Source organism: Trichoplax adhaerens, genomic scaffold (genome assembly GCF_000150275.1).
Source record: "Trichoplax adhaerens TRIADscaffold_10 genomic scaffold, whole genome shotgun sequence".
NCBI classification, from domain to species: Eukaryota; Metazoa; Placozoa; class Uniplacotomia; order Trichoplacea; family Trichoplacidae; genus Trichoplax; species Trichoplax adhaerens.
This window is the reverse complement of record NW_002060952.1, coordinates 1348314-1369912: the sequence shown is the minus strand read 5'-3', so window position 1 is coordinate 1369912 and position 21599 is coordinate 1348314. Positions and strand designations below refer to the sequence as shown.

Genomic DNA, 21599 nt, shown 5'->3' with positions numbered 1-21599 from the left:
CCTACCCAGCCCCAGAATGAGCAGCCGAATAATTTACCGCCATCTCAATCCACCAATGATTCTCGTTCGCCGCAACTATTTGCTGTTTCAGATCAGCAGACAGCTACTCATGCACAGCAGCCACCACCACACAATCGACAGTTTGCCATGCCTGGTCAACAAATGCCACCTTCCAGCATTGGGCAGCAATTTCCAGCGTCATCCCAAGGACTTCCAATGCCACCTTCCAGCACGGGACAGCAATTTCCAGCATCATCCCAAGGACTTCAAATGCCACCTTCCAGCACGGGGCAGCAATTTCCACCATCGTCTCAAGGATTTCAAATGCCACCTTCCAGCACGGGACAGCAATTTCCACCATCGTCTCAAGGATTTCAAATGCCACCTTCCAGCACGGGGCAGCAATTTCCGCCAGTATCTCAAGGACTTCAAATGCCACCTACTACAGGTCAACAATTTCCTCCTTCATCGCAAGGAGAGCAGCTACTGCCTCCAGGCAGAGGACAACAGTATCCATCTTCCTCACAAGGACAACAATACCCGCCTTCATCTCAAGGACAGCCATTACTACCTCCAAGCAAAGGACAAAAATATCCTCCCTCAGCTCAAGGACAGCAGATGCTACCTCCTGGTCGGGGACAACAGTATCCTCCCTTATCACAAGGACAGCAACTTCCACCTTCATCCCAAGGACAGCAGACGCTACCTCCCGGTAGAGGACAACAATTTCAGCCTTCATCACAGCAAACTCCGCCGTTACCACAAGGTCAGCAATTGCCACCCCCACCCCATGGATTAGCTTCATCGCAAAGGCAACAATTTTCACCTCAAGGACCGCTGACGCAACCTCAACAACAATCCAAAGGTGGCTTAGCTACTTTTCCACCACCAATGCAGTCACAAACACCAAATCGTCCATTAATGCCTCCGACGTCTGGAACACCAGCTGGAGGATTTGGCCAGCGTGGCATGCCGTCGCCAACTTCACAACAGTATCCTCAGCAGCGAGGCCCTCAAAAGAGTGCAATTAATCCTGATGCTATGCCAAATCCGGTGTGTATCTATTTTTAAATTCTATACTAATAAGTTACCCAGAAATATTATAACTCTGTCGTAATTTTCAAAGATTGACGAACTGAAGAACGCTCGTACAGAATTTCAAACGCATGTTAATGGTGTTTCGCCACCTCCGGTTATGATGAATTATTCAGTTAAGGAAGCAGGTAAGCAATATACACGCCTATATTGATAGATTTTATCATTTGATGTCGCTGATAGACTTTTCTATAGTAGCTTTTCATGTAATAATAAATGAAAATATAGCCGGTTCGTTAATGTAAAACGTAGCTACTATTATCCTTGCATCATATATTGTAGTTTCGAAAGTCAGAGGATTTCTATCTTGTAGTACATCACTGCGAAGTAATAAATCTGCTCTCATACACGAAATTGCAATAAACTAGCCTCTGTTTCGAATCTGTTAACAAAAATCTGTGTTTTGTTTAAATTTCAGTGAATTGTAGTCCACGATTTCTACGTAGTAGTATGTACAACATTCCAATTTCTTCTGGAGTAATGAAAGACACTAAGCTTCCACTATCTGTATGTATCCAACCTCTGAACAAAATTCCTCCTCAAGATCAGGTAACTAACTATTTATCACATTCGAGCGTCTCTTTAGACTGTAGTCACTGCTGCTAATTATAATGTACCCAACAACTAATTTCAATAGCATCAGCTACCAATCGTCAATACTTTACCTCATGGACCTGTTAGATGTAATCGGTGCCGAGCATACATGAATCCGTTCATGTATTTTATCAATAATGGGCAAAGATTTTTATGTAATCTTTGCAATGGTCACACTGACGGTAACTTGCTACTCCGTTTCTGCTTAAAAATCTCTATTACTAACGACTTTAACTTCTTGGTAACTGAAGTACTTTCATAATATTACTAGTTCCTCAAGAATATTTTTGCAACGTTGATCATCGTGGTATTCGGGCTGATAAAGATATGAGACCCGAATTGAATTTTCCTTCCTATGAATTCATTGTTAATCAAGATTACTGTCGCGTAAGTGATTTATCCGTGCCATATTTTATACGTTCTATAGCAATAAAACTGGAGACTAATATTAATGCTTGTAAATGTCTTTTAGAATAACAAATTTCCAGAAACCCCTGCATATGTGTTTGTAATCGATGTTTCATACAATAGTATCCAATCTGGTATGGTTAACCTATTATGTAGGTCATTGTTACCCCTTTTGGATAATCTACCTCGGTAAGTGTCACTTGTGAGCTATGTTGGTTACGTTAATATTCCTATTACTGCTATTCTATTGTACCGATAATTATTAATATTTAACTGTGTATAACATTTAGTGTTGATGGTGCCGATGACTCCGACATTCGTGTGGGAATTATAACATACGACAAATCAATACAGTTTTATAACTTAAAAGTGAGTCTTTTTTCTGTTTAAGTTATTGCTAGCGATTTGTAAATATTCTCGTCGAACTTCTTTATTCTAGGATAGTCTAGTTACACCCCAGATGCTCGTGGTAGCTGACACAGAGGATGTTTTCATACCGCTCCTTGACGGATTCTTTGTAAAACCTGCGGAAGCCAAGTCAATGTTGCAAAGGTTAGATTCTCATACGAATTGCTAGCAACGTTAGTAGACTTATTGAAGAAAATGCACATCCAAATAATCCATTCGATTTATCTATAGCGTGGCAGAGCAAATACCGGCAATGTTTCAAAATTCTCGTCATACAGAAACAGTCCTTGGGCAAGCGGTGAAAGCTGGCTTCCTTGCCTTAAAGGTTGTTCTTTTTACTTGTATCATTTTTGATATAGCTTATTTTTCTTATCAGTTTCTTTTAATTATGGAATAAAGGAAGCGGAACGCTGTGGTAAAGTCTTTCTATTTAATACCTCATTACCCACCGCAGAAGCACCGGGTAGATTAAAGAATAGAGATGATCGGAAATCGTTGGGAACTGATAAGGAAAAAGTAAGCCTCGTTAATGCGACGACATCGTTACTGCAACTGTTGCAAATACTCTATCTAAATGACTCTTGCCCTTATAGAATTTACTTCAGCCACAAATTCCTTTCTACAAGAATTTGGCTAAAGAATGCGTAAAGCATGGTGTTGGTGTAGACCTATTTCTGTTTCCTAATGGATACACTGATGTTGCCACAATCGGATGTCTCAGTTCTGTTACTGGTGGTTCGATATACAAATACAGTCATTTCAAGGTGCGATGCATACGTGGTTTCTGAAATTTTAACTTGTACCAGAATGTTAATCTTTATAATGTATTGGCCAATTTTTAGGCTGCTCAAGATGGTGCACGATTTTGTTCAGACCTCTCAGCAAACCTTAACCGTGCTGTTGGCTTTGATGCGATAATGAGATTGCGAACGAGTGCAGGCAAGTTTAGATTCGCCAGTTGACTGTATCGAAGGACAAATGAGTTGTTAATCATGATGACTTTTACCAATTAGGCATCCGTCCAACAGATTTCTATGGAAATTTTCATATGGAAAACGTGACAGATATCGAATTGGCTACTGTAGATTCTAGCAAGGTAGATTAGTATCATGTTTAAAGGTGCATTACTATATTTCATGCCAAACACTAAAATTAAGAAACTGCTCGACGGTCTTACTTTTATAGTCTTTCAACATAATAATAAAGCATGACGACAAACTGGAAGAGAACCGTCTTGTACATTTGCAGGTTAATTTTCGGCTCCTTAATTCTTTAAGATGCTTCTAAAATCTTACTAAAGGAAATATTGTTTCACCACTATTTTCTTATCCACTTTAAGAATATCAATGTTCTTAATTATGTCGTGGATACTTGTATTAATTACTATACTTGTCGTCCACAGGTTGCTCTCTTATATACCAGCATTAACGGTGAAAGAAGGCTAAGGATACACAATATTTCATTTTCCGTTGGAGCTACAGTGCAAGACGTCTATAAAAGTTGTGACCTAGAAACTGTTCTCAGTACTTTCACGAAGATAGGTAAAATAATTTCTGTTAAAAGTTACAAGTTAATTGTAATCGTAATCATAGAGCTAACTAAAGTTGTGCTAGCAAATATTGACTTTTAACGAATGATTTACATTGATCAGCCGCCTACAATCTGCCATTAAATTCTCCAAAGAATATCAGAGAAGAAATAACGTCACAATGTGCACAAGCTTTAGCCTCATATAGGAAGCACTGTTCAACAGGATCGCCTCCTGGCCAGGTATATCTATTTGCAAAGTTGCAAGGATATCTTTACTACTTAAGCGAAACTCTTCGAACCTAAAATTTGTAATTTATTATACGCAGTTAATTTTACCAGAATGCTTGAAGCTTTTGCCAGTTTTTATCAATAGCTTTCTAAATAGTGACTTAATGAGAGGTAAGAAAATTGTCCTAAATGACGCTGTTACTCGTATCTGTAAGCGTAATACGATTTATTTAATCTAAGGGGTGGAGATCTCGATTGATGATAAAAGTTGGCTACGACATTTAATGAATAGTATGAAATTGGAATCTCTATTGACGTCCTTATATCCTCGTGTTCTGCCATTGGTACTGTCGATTTATGAGAGCCCTTGTAATAGTTTCACGTTTATAATCAACAAATTATTTTGATCATGTAGCACAACTTAAACTTAGAGAGCAGCAACGAGCCCTCTCCTATCCGTTGTACTCGAGATAAACTGGAAAAGAATGGTGCATACTTCTTAGGTTAGTATTAAGTAGATTTATTTTTCATAATCTATACATGCCAGCTAAATCATTTAAAAACAATTATTTTAGACAATGGGCTAGTGCTATTTTTGTGGATTGGTAGTAAAATCGACACGAATTGGCTTATGAATGTCTTTGGAATTCCTTCTTTTGCTGAGTTGCAGCCGGAATCCATCGTATGCTTTTTAGACTGCATTTTCCTAGTTCCTTTTCAAATAGAATACTTACCTGAACACATTGTTTTTTTACTCTTAGAATACAATAATAAAGTTAGATAATCCATTGTCTGAACAAATTCACCACATCATGGGACAGATACAAGCAAGAAAGGATCGCTGTTTGAAGGTATATAATTTACTTTGTAGTAGCAAGCGTATATGATTTGTGAATCAAACCGAACTATATACAGTATATTTATCTATTATTGACTGTGCATGATACTCAATCATTTATATACTGTAGCTAATTATTGTCAAAGAGGAAGATAGAATGGAACCATGGTTTAATTATTTCCTTGTGGAAGATCGTAACCGTAATCATCCCTCTTACGTGGATTATCTCTGTTTTTTGCATAAGCAAATACGTGAACTACTGGAATAGTGAAGGGACTGTGATCAATGCTTGAAACCAAAATCTAGCCGTTGCGTTAGAAAACTAATATAAAGCCACAATTCGATATTTTTGGAATATTATTAATCATATAATCGAATAGTGGATAAGGAAAGAGTGAATTAATGTAACTTGATTGGTTCAGTATTAGAGATCACATGACATTAAACTTATCGGATATTATAGGTATTACTTTCAATATTGTTTCATGGAATAGAATTTTTGTTAAGTATTATTATTATACTTGATAATGAGTATCATATTCATGCAATTTGACTAGTAACTATCTAAATACTTTATTTTATCCTACGCATATTTTACACAACTACGTACGTAAATACTTTAAGACATATGTACTTTATATAAATGAATCTATTTGATGAAGGTATCAATGAGGCATCTTATCATAGAAAAAGATACATATTTTAAACTGTCAAATTGATACTGCAGTGTAGTGGTTGATAGGCCATTCATGTTGCCAATAACAAATCTGTTGAAAACGTTTATAAAGCTTTGAAAGATGAAGCTGTGGCAAGAGATTTTATATCGATTAAAAATGGAAAACACTGATGTCATATTGTAAACGACGATAATTACTACTAAGTGAAACTGTAAATGATTAACTTTAAAATTAAATACATATTAAGCTTAAATAATAATGTTATTTTTACACCTGCATGCTAGACAGTAATTTTACTGTACCACTTCTTTAAATCCATGGTCAACTTCAAACACTGCATGCGATCCGGTTGATGTAGAAATTTCGAGCTAGGTGATTAAAACTAGTAAATTGGCCCTAGTGATCTGCATTTATTGCTATGCTATAAACAAGTATGGCTCTATTCATACGTAAAGATACTTTACATTATGGACGCTCGCTGTCTATATTTATAATTTTAAGTGCATAATTGTCAACAATTACGATCTACAAATTTTAACATAAATAGAGATTTGCTAAAGTCGGCAGGAAGTAAACAAGAAAACTACTATCAATTTTTTTACTGGTTTAGTAATAGTAAATCATGGTAACGTATTGACATTCGGTCAAAGCTACAGCACAGCACAGTGCATTGATATTGTATTTTTCCTTAATATTTCAAATTCGTATACGTTCAAAAGCAATTTATAAATTTTTTTAATACTGATACATATAATTGATCACGTTGAAATAACATACTATAACACAGGTTATAGCAATACTGCTTTTTTGTTGTCATTAAAAATCGGGCTATATCCAAATTGACAGCTTTATGAAGGCGTACTAGTAGTAGATAACTGCAAATTGCCTTAAAGCTGAGTATCATGATTATGTTCTAAGGAACATTAAAGAATAAGTAATAAAACTCGTATAATCAGTATGAGTAGCTCCATTACAGAACTTTAAGCAATTAAAGATCCAGTATTCGAGTTAAATAACATTCGATTATTGAAATAGACACGAAATCTGATAAAAAAATTGCCTGACGCTAAATTTTTCCGTTTTTATCTATGATAATAATCTGATTAATTGACTATATAATTAATTAATTAATTAATTAATTAATTTTGTCCGGTTTTAAAACAATTTTAATTGTCTTTATCACTAAGTGACATTAAATTAGTCCATTCACGACGATTATCCATTAAGCGATCGTACATCGGGCGCAATGACGGAGAAATATCAGCGAAGGCCTACAATATATAATAAATAAGATGCGGCAAAATTGATCTATGGTCTATATTGCAGTGCAATCGTATTAGTCATGAAGCAGGAATCACATTTAGGATCAACTCTACAGTATTTGTGTATTTTTCACGAACCTTATATAATTCGTCACATATAGAATCAATAAAATCTACTTGCATCTGTGGTAAACGATCTTTGCGGTCACGATTCATCAAGTCCTGTTATAATAACAAGACAATGTAATTATCACTTCCTCCTTCTACGAGTAAATCATAATTGATAATATTATAACTTACAGAAGGGGTAACATTTAGTTGTTCTCTCTCTAAATCACCCTGTTCAAAATATTCATTTGTAACAAGTTCTGCAACCTACATAGGAAATAAGCTTTATTATAATAAAGTACATTATAATTTTCAAATAAATTCATGAATAACTTCTACAGTCCATACCCTCTGCTCAACTTCCCAAGGCTTCGTTATAGCAGCTAAATCGCACGCTGTCATCATCATTGCTCTGTATAAAACCCAATAAGTTATACATAGGTAAGCATTATTGTCTAAGGAATTGGATTATGACCATTATATATTTACTCTATAGTAACTCATGATTCGAAATCTTATTATAAACAGTTTCTTAACCATTTAATAAACGCAGACAAAGTAAAACCGCGGCTATGCCACAATATACAGAAGACGTGGCAGGATAAGATTAATCAATCATAATAATCACCTTAATAGCATCCTATTATTTGGATCTGACCAATCAGTGGAGCGACTTGCTATCTTACTAATAAATTCTTTACGATGCCTAGAAACGTCATATAAAAAGCGTATTAATTTTTACACTTGTATATCTAAATATAGTATTAAATTTCTTGTTAATTTTAAAGTTAAAACTAAGAGTCTACCTAAAATGTAAGGCCAAATCCGTTGCTAATATAGCATGTTCTAACATTTTGACCACTGAGCTGTACTGTGATGGCGTTAACTGTGCAAAGATGTTATTGCCCTTCAAATTAAGAACAAGAATGAAAAAGAATTAATATAAAGCTCTCTCTATAACAATCCAAATCAGATCATCCATTAATTTACCATATACCTCGCTATTAAGGATCATAATACAATGATCAAAGTGATGATGTTCCATAGTTGAAGTACTGTATAAATGTGCTAATGCTGATTGAGTTCTAAACAAAAGAATAATGATGGTCGACTTTCAAATATCTGCAATTTTATTCCATAGGCTGCATCGAATGACACAACTTTGAGTAATGGTTAAGTTGAACCAAAGGAAGGTAATTAAGAAAGAATATAGTTTAAACACTGTATAAGCGAACATAAAGTGCGAAAATCATACTTCAATTGAAACGCATTGTTCGTGCCCCTATGATCTAAATCATGGCAAAGACAGGCTACTAACAACGACAATTTCTCCAAGTCATTGAGAAGACCGCCGAACTCTTTCGCCTGAAAGGATAATTATGCCTTAGCTATATTACGATAACCGATCTACTATATGAACATAACCTCAGTAAGTGTTTCATGCAGATGTCTTCTCTTAAAATAGTAAATCACCTGAAAAATACGGTACATAGTCTGCGCGACATTAAATGCATGGCGCCAGTTATGATAAGCGACATTGCGATAGTTCTTTTTAATGCTCAACGTCCATCTACAAAGAGTCTGCAAGATAAGAATAAAATCTGTTAAGGTATACCTCATAGTGCATGATACGTGCTAGAACATGATATTTACTTATGTATAACATTACATTACAGCATTACCTGATAATCCATTGCTCCTTTAGTCGTGAACTGCAGATCTCTAAACATACTTAACGTTGCCTTCACAGTTTCATAATCGGACAATGTCATATCATCAAAGGATAGTTCACGCAATTGATAATTTACAGGCGGTGGAATAGGCTCCGTCTATTATAAAACAGCAAGGAGATGCAACAACGGGATGCTTAACAGAGTTTACTTTACTTAGTTCACATCACAGAATTATTCCATGATATTATAATGACTTACAGCAAGGGCTATAGCTTCATTAGTAGAGGCAGTTGCATGGTACGATAGTACCTATCACAGAAAGATTTTTTTTCAGATCCAGTAAATGATTTTAAATAATCTCTATACTATTAAATTATTCATTAACTTTAACGGATTTAAAAAAGGCAAGTAAGTCTTACTTCCAAGGCAACAGCTTGCTTCGCCATTGCTTTACATACGTCATCATACATTTTGGAGTTGTATATTGCAATGCCAACGTAAATTGCAAAGGCCTTGAATGTAATAGGCAAATAAAGTTAATAAGCAAAATAAAAAATTTTGATAGTAAGAAGTTTGAAATCCTAAGAATTTATATACTTCAAAAAGGTTTTCGTCTTCGATTTCGAAATAATTACTGCCATTGCTTTTATTAATTAGCTGCATTGCTCCTTTAAGTGTATAAAATAATTTGGTACAAACTAGTGAAAATCTGAAATTGTTATTATTTCTAATCAAAGATACTCAAATACATTTCATCAGTAAAGACTGCTTAGTTTCATATTCTCACCTAATAATCGCTGGTTTGTTCTAATTGGAGCACATAATATTGTTTTAGTTTTGAAACCGGTAGCAATATCTTCCTGTAAAATCACCGAATTAAGATTAGATCAAAAGATTTGCCATTTGACAATTGATTCGATTTTAATAGCTATTAGAGAAAATATAGTACAATATTCAAGTAAACAACTGACTACTTGTCACTGCTGGTAGTAAATATCTTATTAGGCAAAAAGTTATGTAGTCGCAATAATGACAATTTCAAAGCTAAGTGCTACCAACAAGTACAGAAAATCAATATCAAGCAGATTAATTGATGAGGATCGGAAAAACTATAACGAACTTACGCTTGGGTCGAATCTTTCGTCAGTACTAACATCACGAATATTCAACATCTTCAAGTTCGAAGAAATAAAAGCCGTTAAGATACATCTATACATTTTTTAGCTCTTTTAACTAGCCCTCTATCTCCATTTCAAAGGTTATTGTGATCAGAAACGAATAACATTGATTAACATTCCTGATTCATACTCAGTATTTAATATCTATACTTACCAAATAGCAATAAAACTTGGTATGATAACTACAAAAATTTAAAACTAGGCAATAGTGTAGCTATATAACTATTACTAATCAAGAAAATTTGAGCTCAAAATCATAATAGTAATTAAAAAAAATTTCAAAGTTGTTTTGTAATACAATTACTCTAGCACATCATTAGTATTATATATGTCACAAATATTGTGATCAAGATACCTCGCCTGTGGAAGCAACATAATGTGTAATACCATAATTCAGATGGCGAATTGTAGAGGAACTATAATATTAGAAATTGCAGTATGTAATTACATCATTATTACTAGAAAATAAATTATCGAATTATACGTAATTTCAATGTTTGCTTTCATTAACTAGTACTGAAATAGTCTAATTATACAAACCTATCGCCAGCTTTATCTCCATTAGCAGCTACTGCAGTCGATTCAGTATCAAAGGTTTGACTAAAATCCTGGTAATGTAAGTCAATATATGTATTCGTTACAGACTACCAATAATTTCAAATATTAGACATTTAGTGCTTATAACTTGATCACAGCGAGCGCAGACTGAAATTGAACAATAATATATTTCTACGTCTGATAAACTAAAATTATCTAATCCAGATGCATTTACACTGCATGCACGTGTAAATTTACGTGTACAGTTAAGTTGTACCTTGCCGGAACTGTTCAACATTAGAACCGAGCAGTATTCGCATGAAAATAATGACTTAGTTTGGATCAATATTTGATGAACCATATTCGGTAAAGTACTTTGCTCCTCAAATATGATTCTTGCTAACTCTAGTAATACCTGCGGAAATGTATCAAGGACATAAATTAAACAAAATGATTGAAACAAAAAATCGTAAACTACCTTTCAATTTTCCTATTGTTTGATATTAAACAGCGTTACAAACATACTTGATTTCTTCTCATCTCCATAGCATTTTTTTCAAATAATTCGGCATTTTGAATACCAATAGCACAAAATGTTAAATATGTACTAAAGATCTATAAAAACCAAGATAGAATGTTTGTGCTATGAAAGACACTAACAAAGGATATCATTACGGTGAGAGCCACTATAAGGACTTTATTACTAGTACAGTGTTAAGTAATTAGAAGTGGATAAAGATTAAGGTGGGCTCAAACTGATTGCATGATAAACATAAGATATCATACTTCATTCTTAATAGTAAGAGAAATGAAATTGACCCAGCATTCATTATTACCGTTTAAATTAACAAATACATCAGTGCAGTGTTCAACTTTATAATTGTATTTAAAGTGTTATAGAAATGCCTACTAAAATCAAATATACCAACAGAATCTGTTGACGCAGTCAATAAAACGTCATCACGACAGTAGAATTTCTAAAATAAATGCTACCGCTTTTTTACCAAGGTTACCATGACAGTAGTGCATTACCTGTTCATCTCTTTTGGTGAAATGATCTTCTCTATTTGTCATTTTGTTGATAACTTGCGCAACTCCAATGATTTCATTATAGTTATTGGCTATGGGTACACATAATATACTTCGTGTTCTGTATCCCGTTTCGACATCAATGCCTTTATTAAAACGTGGGTCCTAAAGTCAGATATGATAGACAGCAACAAAGATAAGTTAGCTTATGGATTATGAAAAGAAAGAACAATCAATAGTTAAAAAATCGAACCAGATAATGCTAATCTTAAAAATCAATATGAAGTGTATAAGGGCAAAGCACTCTGCATAGCCTTGCCGTAAACAATTCAAATTTTTGAATATCTTACTGTATGATAAGAGATGCTAAGTAACTTCGCAATCAGCAGAATATCACGTTAAAATTATTGTTTGTATATCAACAATTAGTATACTATTCCTGCACACAATGACTACAACAGAATACAGTATGACAAAAGCTGCAATCATTTAATGAGAGACAGCTGCAAATCGTTACAGGATATACCTTGTAAGCATCAGGGATGTTTAAAATTTCGCCAGTTTTAGCAGTATAGCCAACGATGCCTGAACCCCATGGAACACGTATAGGTGTTCTCTTCTCGAAAATATCTACTCTTGAATCACAGTTTACGTCGAACACTTTAGCTTCTAAGTATCTATCTATGCCGCGACCACGGACAAGAAATAGAGAGCAGCGATCAGCATTGACCAATATACTAACATTTTGTAAAATTTTATGACATAATGACGTAACATCTAAATCGTTGGCAATATCTTTGACTAATTCCAGTAGCAATTCTTTCTCATTTAATAACATTAGCTCTTTTCTTGTCTTTCTTGGTGGTCTTAATGTTGGCATAGTTCTAGATCTATCGCGGTAATTAATAAAGCTAGGCTGTCCATCGACTGTAGTTACAATTTTATTTAATGTTCCAGTTGATTTACGTTCACTGTCATAATGATAAAATCGTTGAATTGGTGTACTACAAGATGAACCACACGGTGAACCGTCAGGTGTATCACCTAGGGAATCACTTAAAATGTGATTTTGTTTAATCAAATCTTCCAAAATTATTTTGCTTGATTTACGATTCAAGTAGGACTGTAAGAAATCAGGATGATAATCTAACCAAACTTCCACTTCATCACCTTCGAACTCCGGCACACGATGATTTGATAGTTTATCGGTAAATTTTTCATCAGTTGACGAATCGATGTGGACGTGAGTTCCTCCTCTATCTTGACGATCATGATTGTTGTCATGATTATCATCAGCTCGATGCGGTACACTGGAGGCAGAAAATGATCGTTCTTTGGTGATGATATGACGATTAGTATTATTCATAATTATGTATAGCCAGTAAACGAGCAATAATATAAAGTATGCAGGACTGTAACTGATAACGATGATAAAAAGTCAACGTCGACAAACAATATTCTCCTTCTTCCAATTTTACAGCAATATCTTTTGATTTTCTCTTCAAATTGTAATTTTCCTTCTTTTTTAGTTATTCAAATATAGTATAACCAAATTGTATCGAATGACAATAAGCATGAACGCAACTCGGAAGACGTCTAGCATGCATTAAGAAGTTAAATGGAAAATGATATTGAAACGTCAGAATAACGATAATATACTCAAGTTGTCTAGAGGTGGCATATGAATAGAGAGAATTGAGAATGGAAAAAAAAATACTTTCTAACACGCCTATTGTTGGTCCCAATAACAGTGATGTTATTATTTATCTAGAGAAAGTAATTATAGGAAAAGAAAATGAGTTCAATCTTTAATTTTAACTTTCCAATAACAATAACATCTTAACAAACAGTTATTGTTAATTTAGTCAAAGGAACGACTTTTAAATCCAAAGAACATCATTGACATGCAGTAGTTACCAACTATCGCAGACAAACAAGCTAATTGACATATTTAGTAGCATCACGAAAAAAAAGAGACAGTAGTACTGTAGGAGACTACAAAAAAGGCAAACAGTCCATTGGAAGTCAGCAGTAGTACGTGATGTATTTCAGCTTTCTCTACAATTGCTAGTTTGTCCCGTATCGACATTTTGCTTTATTTTACTATGAGAAATGAATGGACAAAATAGAAAAAATGACTTTCTACAGATACCAACGGCCTTTTTTATCTTTAAGCAAAGTAGAAATCCTTTTCTACAGATAATATCGATCTTTTTTCTACAAGTAAAGTATAAATGACAACAACGGTAATGCATTATTCTTGTGGCCCTATAGATATGCAATAACGTTAATTGGTTGTCAATGCAAATGATACTATTACTGATTGCAACAACTTGATAACAAATCAACCCTACTTCTAATTAATCGTAATTAGAAACTTTTCAAGCAAGTTATGTCAAAAAAAATCAGCCAAGTAAAGCAAAGTAAGGGAATGAAAATAAAAATACTTTATGATAACATTTAAAATCGAATATGAGGGTTAAATTATCTTCTAATTAATTATTTAACATGCTTATCGTACGATAAACCATACTGTACTTGTTCAGCACATTCATTATAAGCCCTTGTTATTATTATTATTGAAATCATGGATAGAAAAGTGAAAGACGGCCCATAAAGAGTGCTCATTGGCAGCCAAGGTAGCAATCGCTAACTTGAACGTGTCAATTTTTATTTTTATAACGTAGCATTACCTTGTGTATCAAAAGATTTCTAATGCAAGACACAAATTACTGGCTAGTGAACTAAGTGATATAACTGCTACTATACATATTTATCCTCCATATCAATACTCAATTTAATAGTAAATGGAATCGTTATCATACAGCACCTCTTTTAACCAAACTTGACACAATTACAAGGCTATTTATGGGCCTGATTTAAACTAATTTCAAGCAGGACTGACAAGCTATTACAAGAACATCATGAATGAATTATTTATGATTCTGTAGGTGTAACGTAAACTATTCAAGATTCAATTTCCGAATGGATCATGACAATTTAACGTCTGTATTATCGATACTTTCATCAATGGATAATTCCGAATTCTGTCCATGGGCTGCCAATTAACACTATCTTCAACAAATACCCACCCACAGCTTGTAAAAAAATGATGAATTCCTTGTCATTTGTTGCAGTATCTTGGCAACCAAATTGCACATTATTTGCATGTTCCCAATGATACCCGATCGATTTCTATAGGCAGTGCTACTATCTAAATTTTAGTAGTCGTTGATTTACTCTCGTACTTCTGTTACCTTGGATAAATAACTTTAATGTCCACTATGGAAAAGGACAAAATGTGTATGGTATAAATTAGGGTCAAAACTCCAAATTAGCCAATATAGGCTACTGTCTGAATTTTGTTAGTCGTTGATTTACTCTCGTGCTGCTGTTACCTTGGATAAATAACTTTAATGTTCGCTATAGAATAGCACAAGATGTGTATGGTCTAAATTAGGGTCAAAACTCCAAATTAGCCCATCTAGAGGTAGTATGATGATACGATATTGACCGCCTGTCATGCTCCCCTTAGGTAGGAATAAATCATTATACTTAGACATAAGAATTTGACTTGTCTAGTAGCAAATAGGTATGGAATGATAATTAATTAGCGTTCATTTTAGGTAAGTTTTAGCGTGACTTTGGAAAGCCCTTGAGGCAAATCAATACTTGCAACAAGTCTATTCACGAATGCCATTTATGATGCTATGCCATGAGTACTTTAATGTTCAACACTACAATCACCGACCTATGGAGAACGCACTTAATGAAATTTCGATACTCAGCTACTTTATAGCAGCCACTTGAATGCATCGAGATAGAAATCCATTTCCAACGCGAATTGAACAACAATTCCTAGCGTGAAAACTTGAATTAATCTTTTGTTGAACAAGTTTACGAAATCCGTGAAATTCGTGCAATGATGTCATGAAGTGAAACAGTATTAGAGCATGAGGCAATTTACCTAGCTATGTGGTTATCGATAAAGATTTAAAATTGATTAGTACATGTCGAAGGATATTCAATCAAAGTAAAGAAACCAAGGATTTTATGTCCAATAGTTCGTGTCATCGTGTAGTGTTGCATGATTACAGCGATAACGAATCAATATTCATTTTCTACATTCATGGCGTATAAATCCAACATCCGAACCACTATATACTAGTAGTACATGGAAGTAGGCAACATATCTTACTCACTATAATCCATCTTTACCAAGGATAAGATTGTTGTATGTGCATTTACAATATCTTGGAACGTTAGAGCACGAGTGTCTACAAGAGCAACTACGCTGACTCTTAGACCATCATCCCATTAAAGAAAATAGAGTCTGATCGCAGAATCATTTGTAATTGGAAATTCATTCATAACATGGATATTCGCTAGCGGTCAGTGTAAAAAAAAAAAAAAGGATTATTCACTCCTTCTTCCTAAACTATCTGATTTCATTAAATTAATACCCCATGAAAGAAGAGCAAGACAATATCACTATCATTGTGCAGTTTTAAGCCATTCTGTTGAATGCAATATCGGCCGACGATGATGCGCCATTACAACGCTGTTCCGTTCAGCTATGTTACACAATTGTCATAGTTACTGCAGGCATCCGGAAATTATTATGATTTTGCTGCTTCATTTAGCTTTGAAGTATCCTTCAACGGTAATGAGTTATTTTATAGCGACCATTTTAGCATGGATATATACGCCGACACTAAATGATTGATATCGAAGTGATATCCGGTGTATAGAACAGTAGGTTAATATAATACTGTACGCCATTGAATTGATTCTAATTAATTATTATTATCGGCACCCACTGTTCCAATGCCGGTGCCGGTAGTCTTCATTCACTCTCCAATTTCTCATCAATCCGCTATTAAGAGGAGATTTCCTAGTATTCCAGTAGACGCTTTTAATTTACGGATGCAACAGATTTTATTATCCTATCATGAACGGATCGTTTCTCCTTGTAGATATTTATTATTTTCGAATTGAAATAGGCAAGGAAGGAGAGTACAGAATATGACAGTTTTAAAGACGAAAAGAGGAGATTTCCTAGTATCCCAGTAGGCATTTTTTAATCAACAAATGCAACAGATTTTGTTACCCTATCATGGACACATCATTTTTCCTTGTAGACATTTATTATTTTCGAATTGAATAGGTAAGGAAGGAGAGTACAGAAAACGACAGTTTTAAAGACGAACAGAGGAGATTTCCTAGTATCCCAATAGGCATTTTTTAATCGACAGATGCAACAGATTTTGTAACCCTATCCAGGCCCTATCATGGACGCATCATTTTTCCTCGTCGATATTATTTTCTAACAAGATAGGCAAGGAAATAGAGTACAACATAGGACAGTTTTCGGATCGAAGATGATGGACATGATGGAGTAGTGGACGATGACCCACTAGACGTACAAGCATACAGACAATCTATGAGCAAAGAATTCTTCAAGATGTTGTTGCTAGACAAGACCAACAGTGTAAAAATGTTGCTGGCCCAGTAGGTAAACAGAGCTGCTAATGATCACACAAATCACAGATCCTAGTTTGGATTGTCTCTCTTTCTATCGACATGTCTACTGTACACTCTATCCATGCCAGTGCACAATGATATTGATGATGAATGTGGACTGCAACCATTCTGTAACAATGTCTCGTCAACTCTAGAAACTCCCAAAACTGGAGTACATACACATTCATTATAGGTGGATTAGATTATTAATAATAATAAAAGCGATGAAGTAGTTAAACTTTCAATTCTTGGTTTAAAGTCAATCACTTTGAATAAATGGAAGAACATATAACATGATTTTCATTAAGAGATGCTTTTCATAAGACATGCCTGCAATCATCCATCCATTTACGTCACGTTTCCAATTGATTTATAGTTAGCTTTACCAGTGTATTGCAATTTGCTTCTTATTCACTGGGAAATTTAAAGTGAATAAAAAAGCAACTTTAAAAATTGACTGGAATCATGTTTGAACGTCTAAAATTGTTGATTGTACCGCAATCATTTGATCCGTTATTATTACATCGAAATTTTGATATAATATCACAACTGTAGGCTAAAGAACGTCTACAGTAGTCCTATACGTATCATGAATAATTGTACTCTTATAACGGTGAAAATGGAGAGTTTATTATGTAGTCTGAAAATCACTAATTCCGTCAAGTCCCTGCTATTTGTACTCTATGAAAAGCTATCAAGGATAGCCTAATAGCAGTAGTAGTAGTTTGATAGTCATTATGGTATCAAATTTAAAAATGATCATGATGATTTAACTCCTATAATCAACTGATATCCTAGCCGATCGATTCAAATTCAATTTCATCAACATTGATTATCCCTTCCAACTGATTGCAAAGCGAATACTTTGACGGATTAGTTTAAATCCACCGTTCATAACTTTACCTATTGTTGAATCTTTTCACTTGAAACTGCTAATCGGTTTGCGATAGTGGTTACAGTAGATACTGATGTCTATCTATACCAGAATAGAGATGGAGGTTAACTTACAAGGGTGTGCGATCTTTTTTTATCATTTGTAAATGGCTGTACCGTAGACACATTAATTAAGAGAATAGCCGCACGTAAGCGTAGATTGGACACACACATCCACACCAAATAAAAAAAATAAATAATCATCACTGTCAATACGATACTTTGTCCATTAAGGCAGATTGTACACCCGATCATCGTCAACGATAGCAACGATAGTATGATCAATGATTGATGATGATGTTCATCATGATGGCAACATTGATTGCTTTCTACTGTGTAGCCGTCATGATGATGAAGAAACAAGGTAGCATTGGATCGCTTTGTGAAATGGTTATTCAAGTTGATTTACATGGAAATGAGGAGAATCAAGGTACAATACAAGTAGTATTTTCCAGCCTATTTAGCCTGGATTCTATTATGGTGTCCATTCAATTGAAAATTATGGGAGAAAGTAGACTTACGAGAAGAAGTTTCCAATTTCAATTTTAGAGTAACTTGGTTCAGCTTTGGCGAAAACTTGTGCAGCCAAATCGCCTGTACCCAACTTGAATAGGAACTCTACTAAGGTAAACACTTCAGTAAACAGTCAAGAAGTTAGTCAACGCCTCTGTTTTCAATCTACTGTCTTACTACTCAATATTAATTAATAGGCTGATACAATAGCTTTTCTGATGCACAACCAACGCCAGGCGTTCTGGTTCACGTCTTATACTCTAGGAAAAACAAGGAGATGCTTTACCAGTCAATCAATTAGCAAACTCCACTCGAGAATGCCAACATTTGATGTGTTGTCGATTTGCAGCTATTTCTCAATATGCAGTAGGCTAGCGCACCATGTATAGTATCATCCTATCCTACTGCTGGACAGTTCCAAGATGCACTACTTCAAGATTAGTCATCAGAAGAACACCGTCAAATCGTGTACTACAACCTGTACAGGAAAAAAAACAGAAGGGGTTTAGGGGGAGGGGGCCTGGATGGTGTACTATGCATTGATCAATGATAATATAGAATGATATTATTGTCATTCTTGAAGCAGTCCAATATTAATCATTCTAATCAATGCAAAGTAGCGATGAAACAAAAACTTCTTTTCTTCGGACAGCCAGTCCATCCAACTGTATTCTAAATGGGGCAAGTCCGCTGCTGCCAGTTATACACTGCTAGACCTGCAGTACTGTCCTATTATACAGTGCTGAAATCATCACAAGACTGTAGTCTACTTGTACAATGCAGTACTCGATCATCAATATGGCCATAAAGAAATCCTTTGGAACAACATGTACATTGTACTAACCATCACGTTGCGGCCATGTCTAATATCATTATTATTATTATTTATTATTATTATTGAATGCCGCCGATTGCTGTAACTGTCTGATCTAGTGGATATTATTATTCGATGCGATTGGGTCAGCGAGTCTTCCAATGTAAAATGAGTCCAATACAGTCAAAATGCGTGTATACAAGTACACCCATTTCACGGTCTGCTACAAGTTGAAAACCGTTCACCATTTCCTCAATTCAAACCAACACTTTAAAATTGAAAAAAAAATGAAAAATGGAAAGCCAAACCAAACCGAGAATATTTTGACCATTTTGCAAATTGAATAACAAGGCGAATTGGCACACTACCGTACATGGTGTACAGTACATACTACTGTGTAGTGAAGGGTATGTACTGTACTCTAGACCACAATACCTCGGACAGATAGACATTGTACACAAATCAAGCCAAAATACCGGAAAATGAGTTACTTACACTACTGTAGTAGGGATAGCTTCTGTAGTGACTGTTGTGAATCACTTGGATTAATTCAAGAATATGGAGGATATTAAACAACTGATTGCAAGCAACGATTAGTAAAACAGAATGGATTTCAATATATGTCACGATACCAACCACCGCCAAGAGTCAATGACTAAATTTAGTGTTTTAACATTTATATATGGAGATAACTAATAATGACTTACTGGAAGAACTACAGTAGTTATTATTTTTTTGTTACAGTAAATGATGCTGTATTGTAGTAAGAGTTCTCATAACGTAACTAATATTCATTGACGATAGTGTTATGTCTTGTAACGCTTGTCATCAATAGCCTGAAGATGTTCAATGATAGATGATATTATCAATAATTCTGTGTGTGGACATACTATAGTCTAATTATCTAGAATCGTTCTGGAAAACTCCAAGATTATGAATAATGTCTGTATTAATTTAGCTATCCAATATGAGCTAAATTTCGTCAATGGTTATGACTAATTATCTAGAATTGTTCTGGAAAACTCCAAAATTATGAATAATGTCTGTATTAATTTAGCTATCCAATATGAGCTAAATTTCGTCAACTGTTATGGCTCAAACATGATAGCTGCTGCCGAAGGATATTGAAGCTCGGTAGATGCTTGAATAAAAGAAGAGTTTTATAGTTGTTTTAACGTAGAAGCAATGGCGTCTCAATTCTTGTAAGATAGTTAAGGGATATTGAATCCCGGAGACTATCGTAATTTAGAGATTTGTTTGACGCTATCTTTGTCAGCAACTTGGTTTGTGACAATATATAATATTACTTACTTAATTTAGAAAAATAAGCTAATTACAGAATCTGGACATTATAATAACGAATAGAAGTATAGAAGTGTTTACAACAGTATTATACCATAAGTAGAGTTTGTTGTCCGGTATCCGTGTGATTTACTAGTTCATACTGTAACTGATTTCTGCTTGATTAATTATATTATACTAGTGCAAACTCCCGTCGCTTTGCTGACGGTTTACGATAATGTGCTCATTTAACAGATAGTATTGCCATTTGATAGACCTGTCAGAGGTTCAGTAACTTTTTACCTAAACACTTAATAATTCAGACACTATAATAGGAAAGCAAATGCTTTCGGTGCGCAAGGTAGATGGCATCTTGCTGTACATGTATAACCAATTTACGGAATCAAATGACAGATCAAACATGAACTAGCCAAATAAACCATTTCAGCCGTAGTGTTGATGCAACATTGGATATCTGATGAGCCTATTGGTAACCTGTACAATATGTACAAGTTCGCAGTAGTATTGACTGTCTAGATGAGATCCAGCTAAAAGTTAACTTACCCTTAATACGCACAATTTACAAAGTTTTAGCATAATGTTAAATTAAGTGAACCTACTCAGGTAGCAGATACTGTAAGTACAATTTGTACGACTTCATGCGATAAAACATAGAAATGAATCAGTCCCAACTCTCATAAGGTCTCCTTCATCGGGTATCTCCTTCTCCACAACGTGAAAAATGACTAAAATGTTAACCAATTTAGGAATACTTTAACATAAGAAAGCGGTAGTGTGATTCGTAGCAAGATCGAATAACAAAAACTGCAGCTTTATCCAAGTTTCACTTTATTACGTAAATTGGTTCATCCACCAAATGACCGACGTTTAAAAGCCATGTCAAGTTCTGCAATAAAGACTGCGTTGCATACATGCATAAGAGTTGTCTGGCCATACAAACTAATGAATA

General features: G+C 34.6%; 2 protein-coding genes across 2 annotated transcripts; one reads left to right on the top strand and one right to left on the bottom strand.

Moving 5' to 3' along the window:
• Positions 1 to 216: 216 nt before the first annotated feature.
• On the top strand, positions 217 to 5369 carry TRIADDRAFT_29202 (uncharacterized protein; the record flags this gene model as incomplete). The annotated part of the gene is made up of 23 exons (XM_002115374.1): positions 217 to 913; positions 1010 to 1053; positions 1127 to 1223; positions 1514 to 1644; positions 1739 to 1871; positions 1961 to 2076; positions 2162 to 2286; positions 2388 to 2466; positions 2537 to 2649; positions 2737 to 2830; positions 2905 to 3021; positions 3099 to 3269; positions 3348 to 3462; positions 3519 to 3601; positions 3691 to 3753; positions 3908 to 4046; positions 4157 to 4275; positions 4362 to 4434; positions 4504 to 4607; positions 4679 to 4766; positions 4839 to 4945; positions 5025 to 5114; positions 5232 to 5369. The coding sequence occupies 23 exons, from the start codon at positions 217 to 219 to the stop codon at positions 5367 to 5369; spliced, it is 3036 nt and encodes a 1011-aa protein (XP_002115410.1).
• Positions 5370 to 6944: 1575 nt separating this feature from the next.
• Positions 6945 to 12403, bottom strand: TRIADDRAFT_50691 (uncharacterized protein; the record flags this gene model as incomplete). The annotated part of the gene is made up of 21 exons (XM_002115243.1): positions 6945 to 7049; positions 7179 to 7262; positions 7341 to 7415; positions 7497 to 7560; positions 7777 to 7854; positions 7955 to 8055; positions 8146 to 8233; positions 8404 to 8513; positions 8622 to 8729; positions 8831 to 8977; positions 9080 to 9130; positions 9241 to 9333; positions 9419 to 9489; positions 9609 to 9681; positions 9946 to 9993; positions 10115 to 10118; positions 10540 to 10607; positions 10814 to 10951; positions 11062 to 11151; positions 11569 to 11730; positions 12092 to 12403. The coding sequence occupies 21 exons, from the start codon at positions 12401 to 12403 to the stop codon at positions 6945 to 6947; spliced, it is 2070 nt and encodes a 689-aa protein (XP_002115279.1).
• Between the last annotated feature and the right edge of the window lie 9196 nt (positions 12404 to 21599).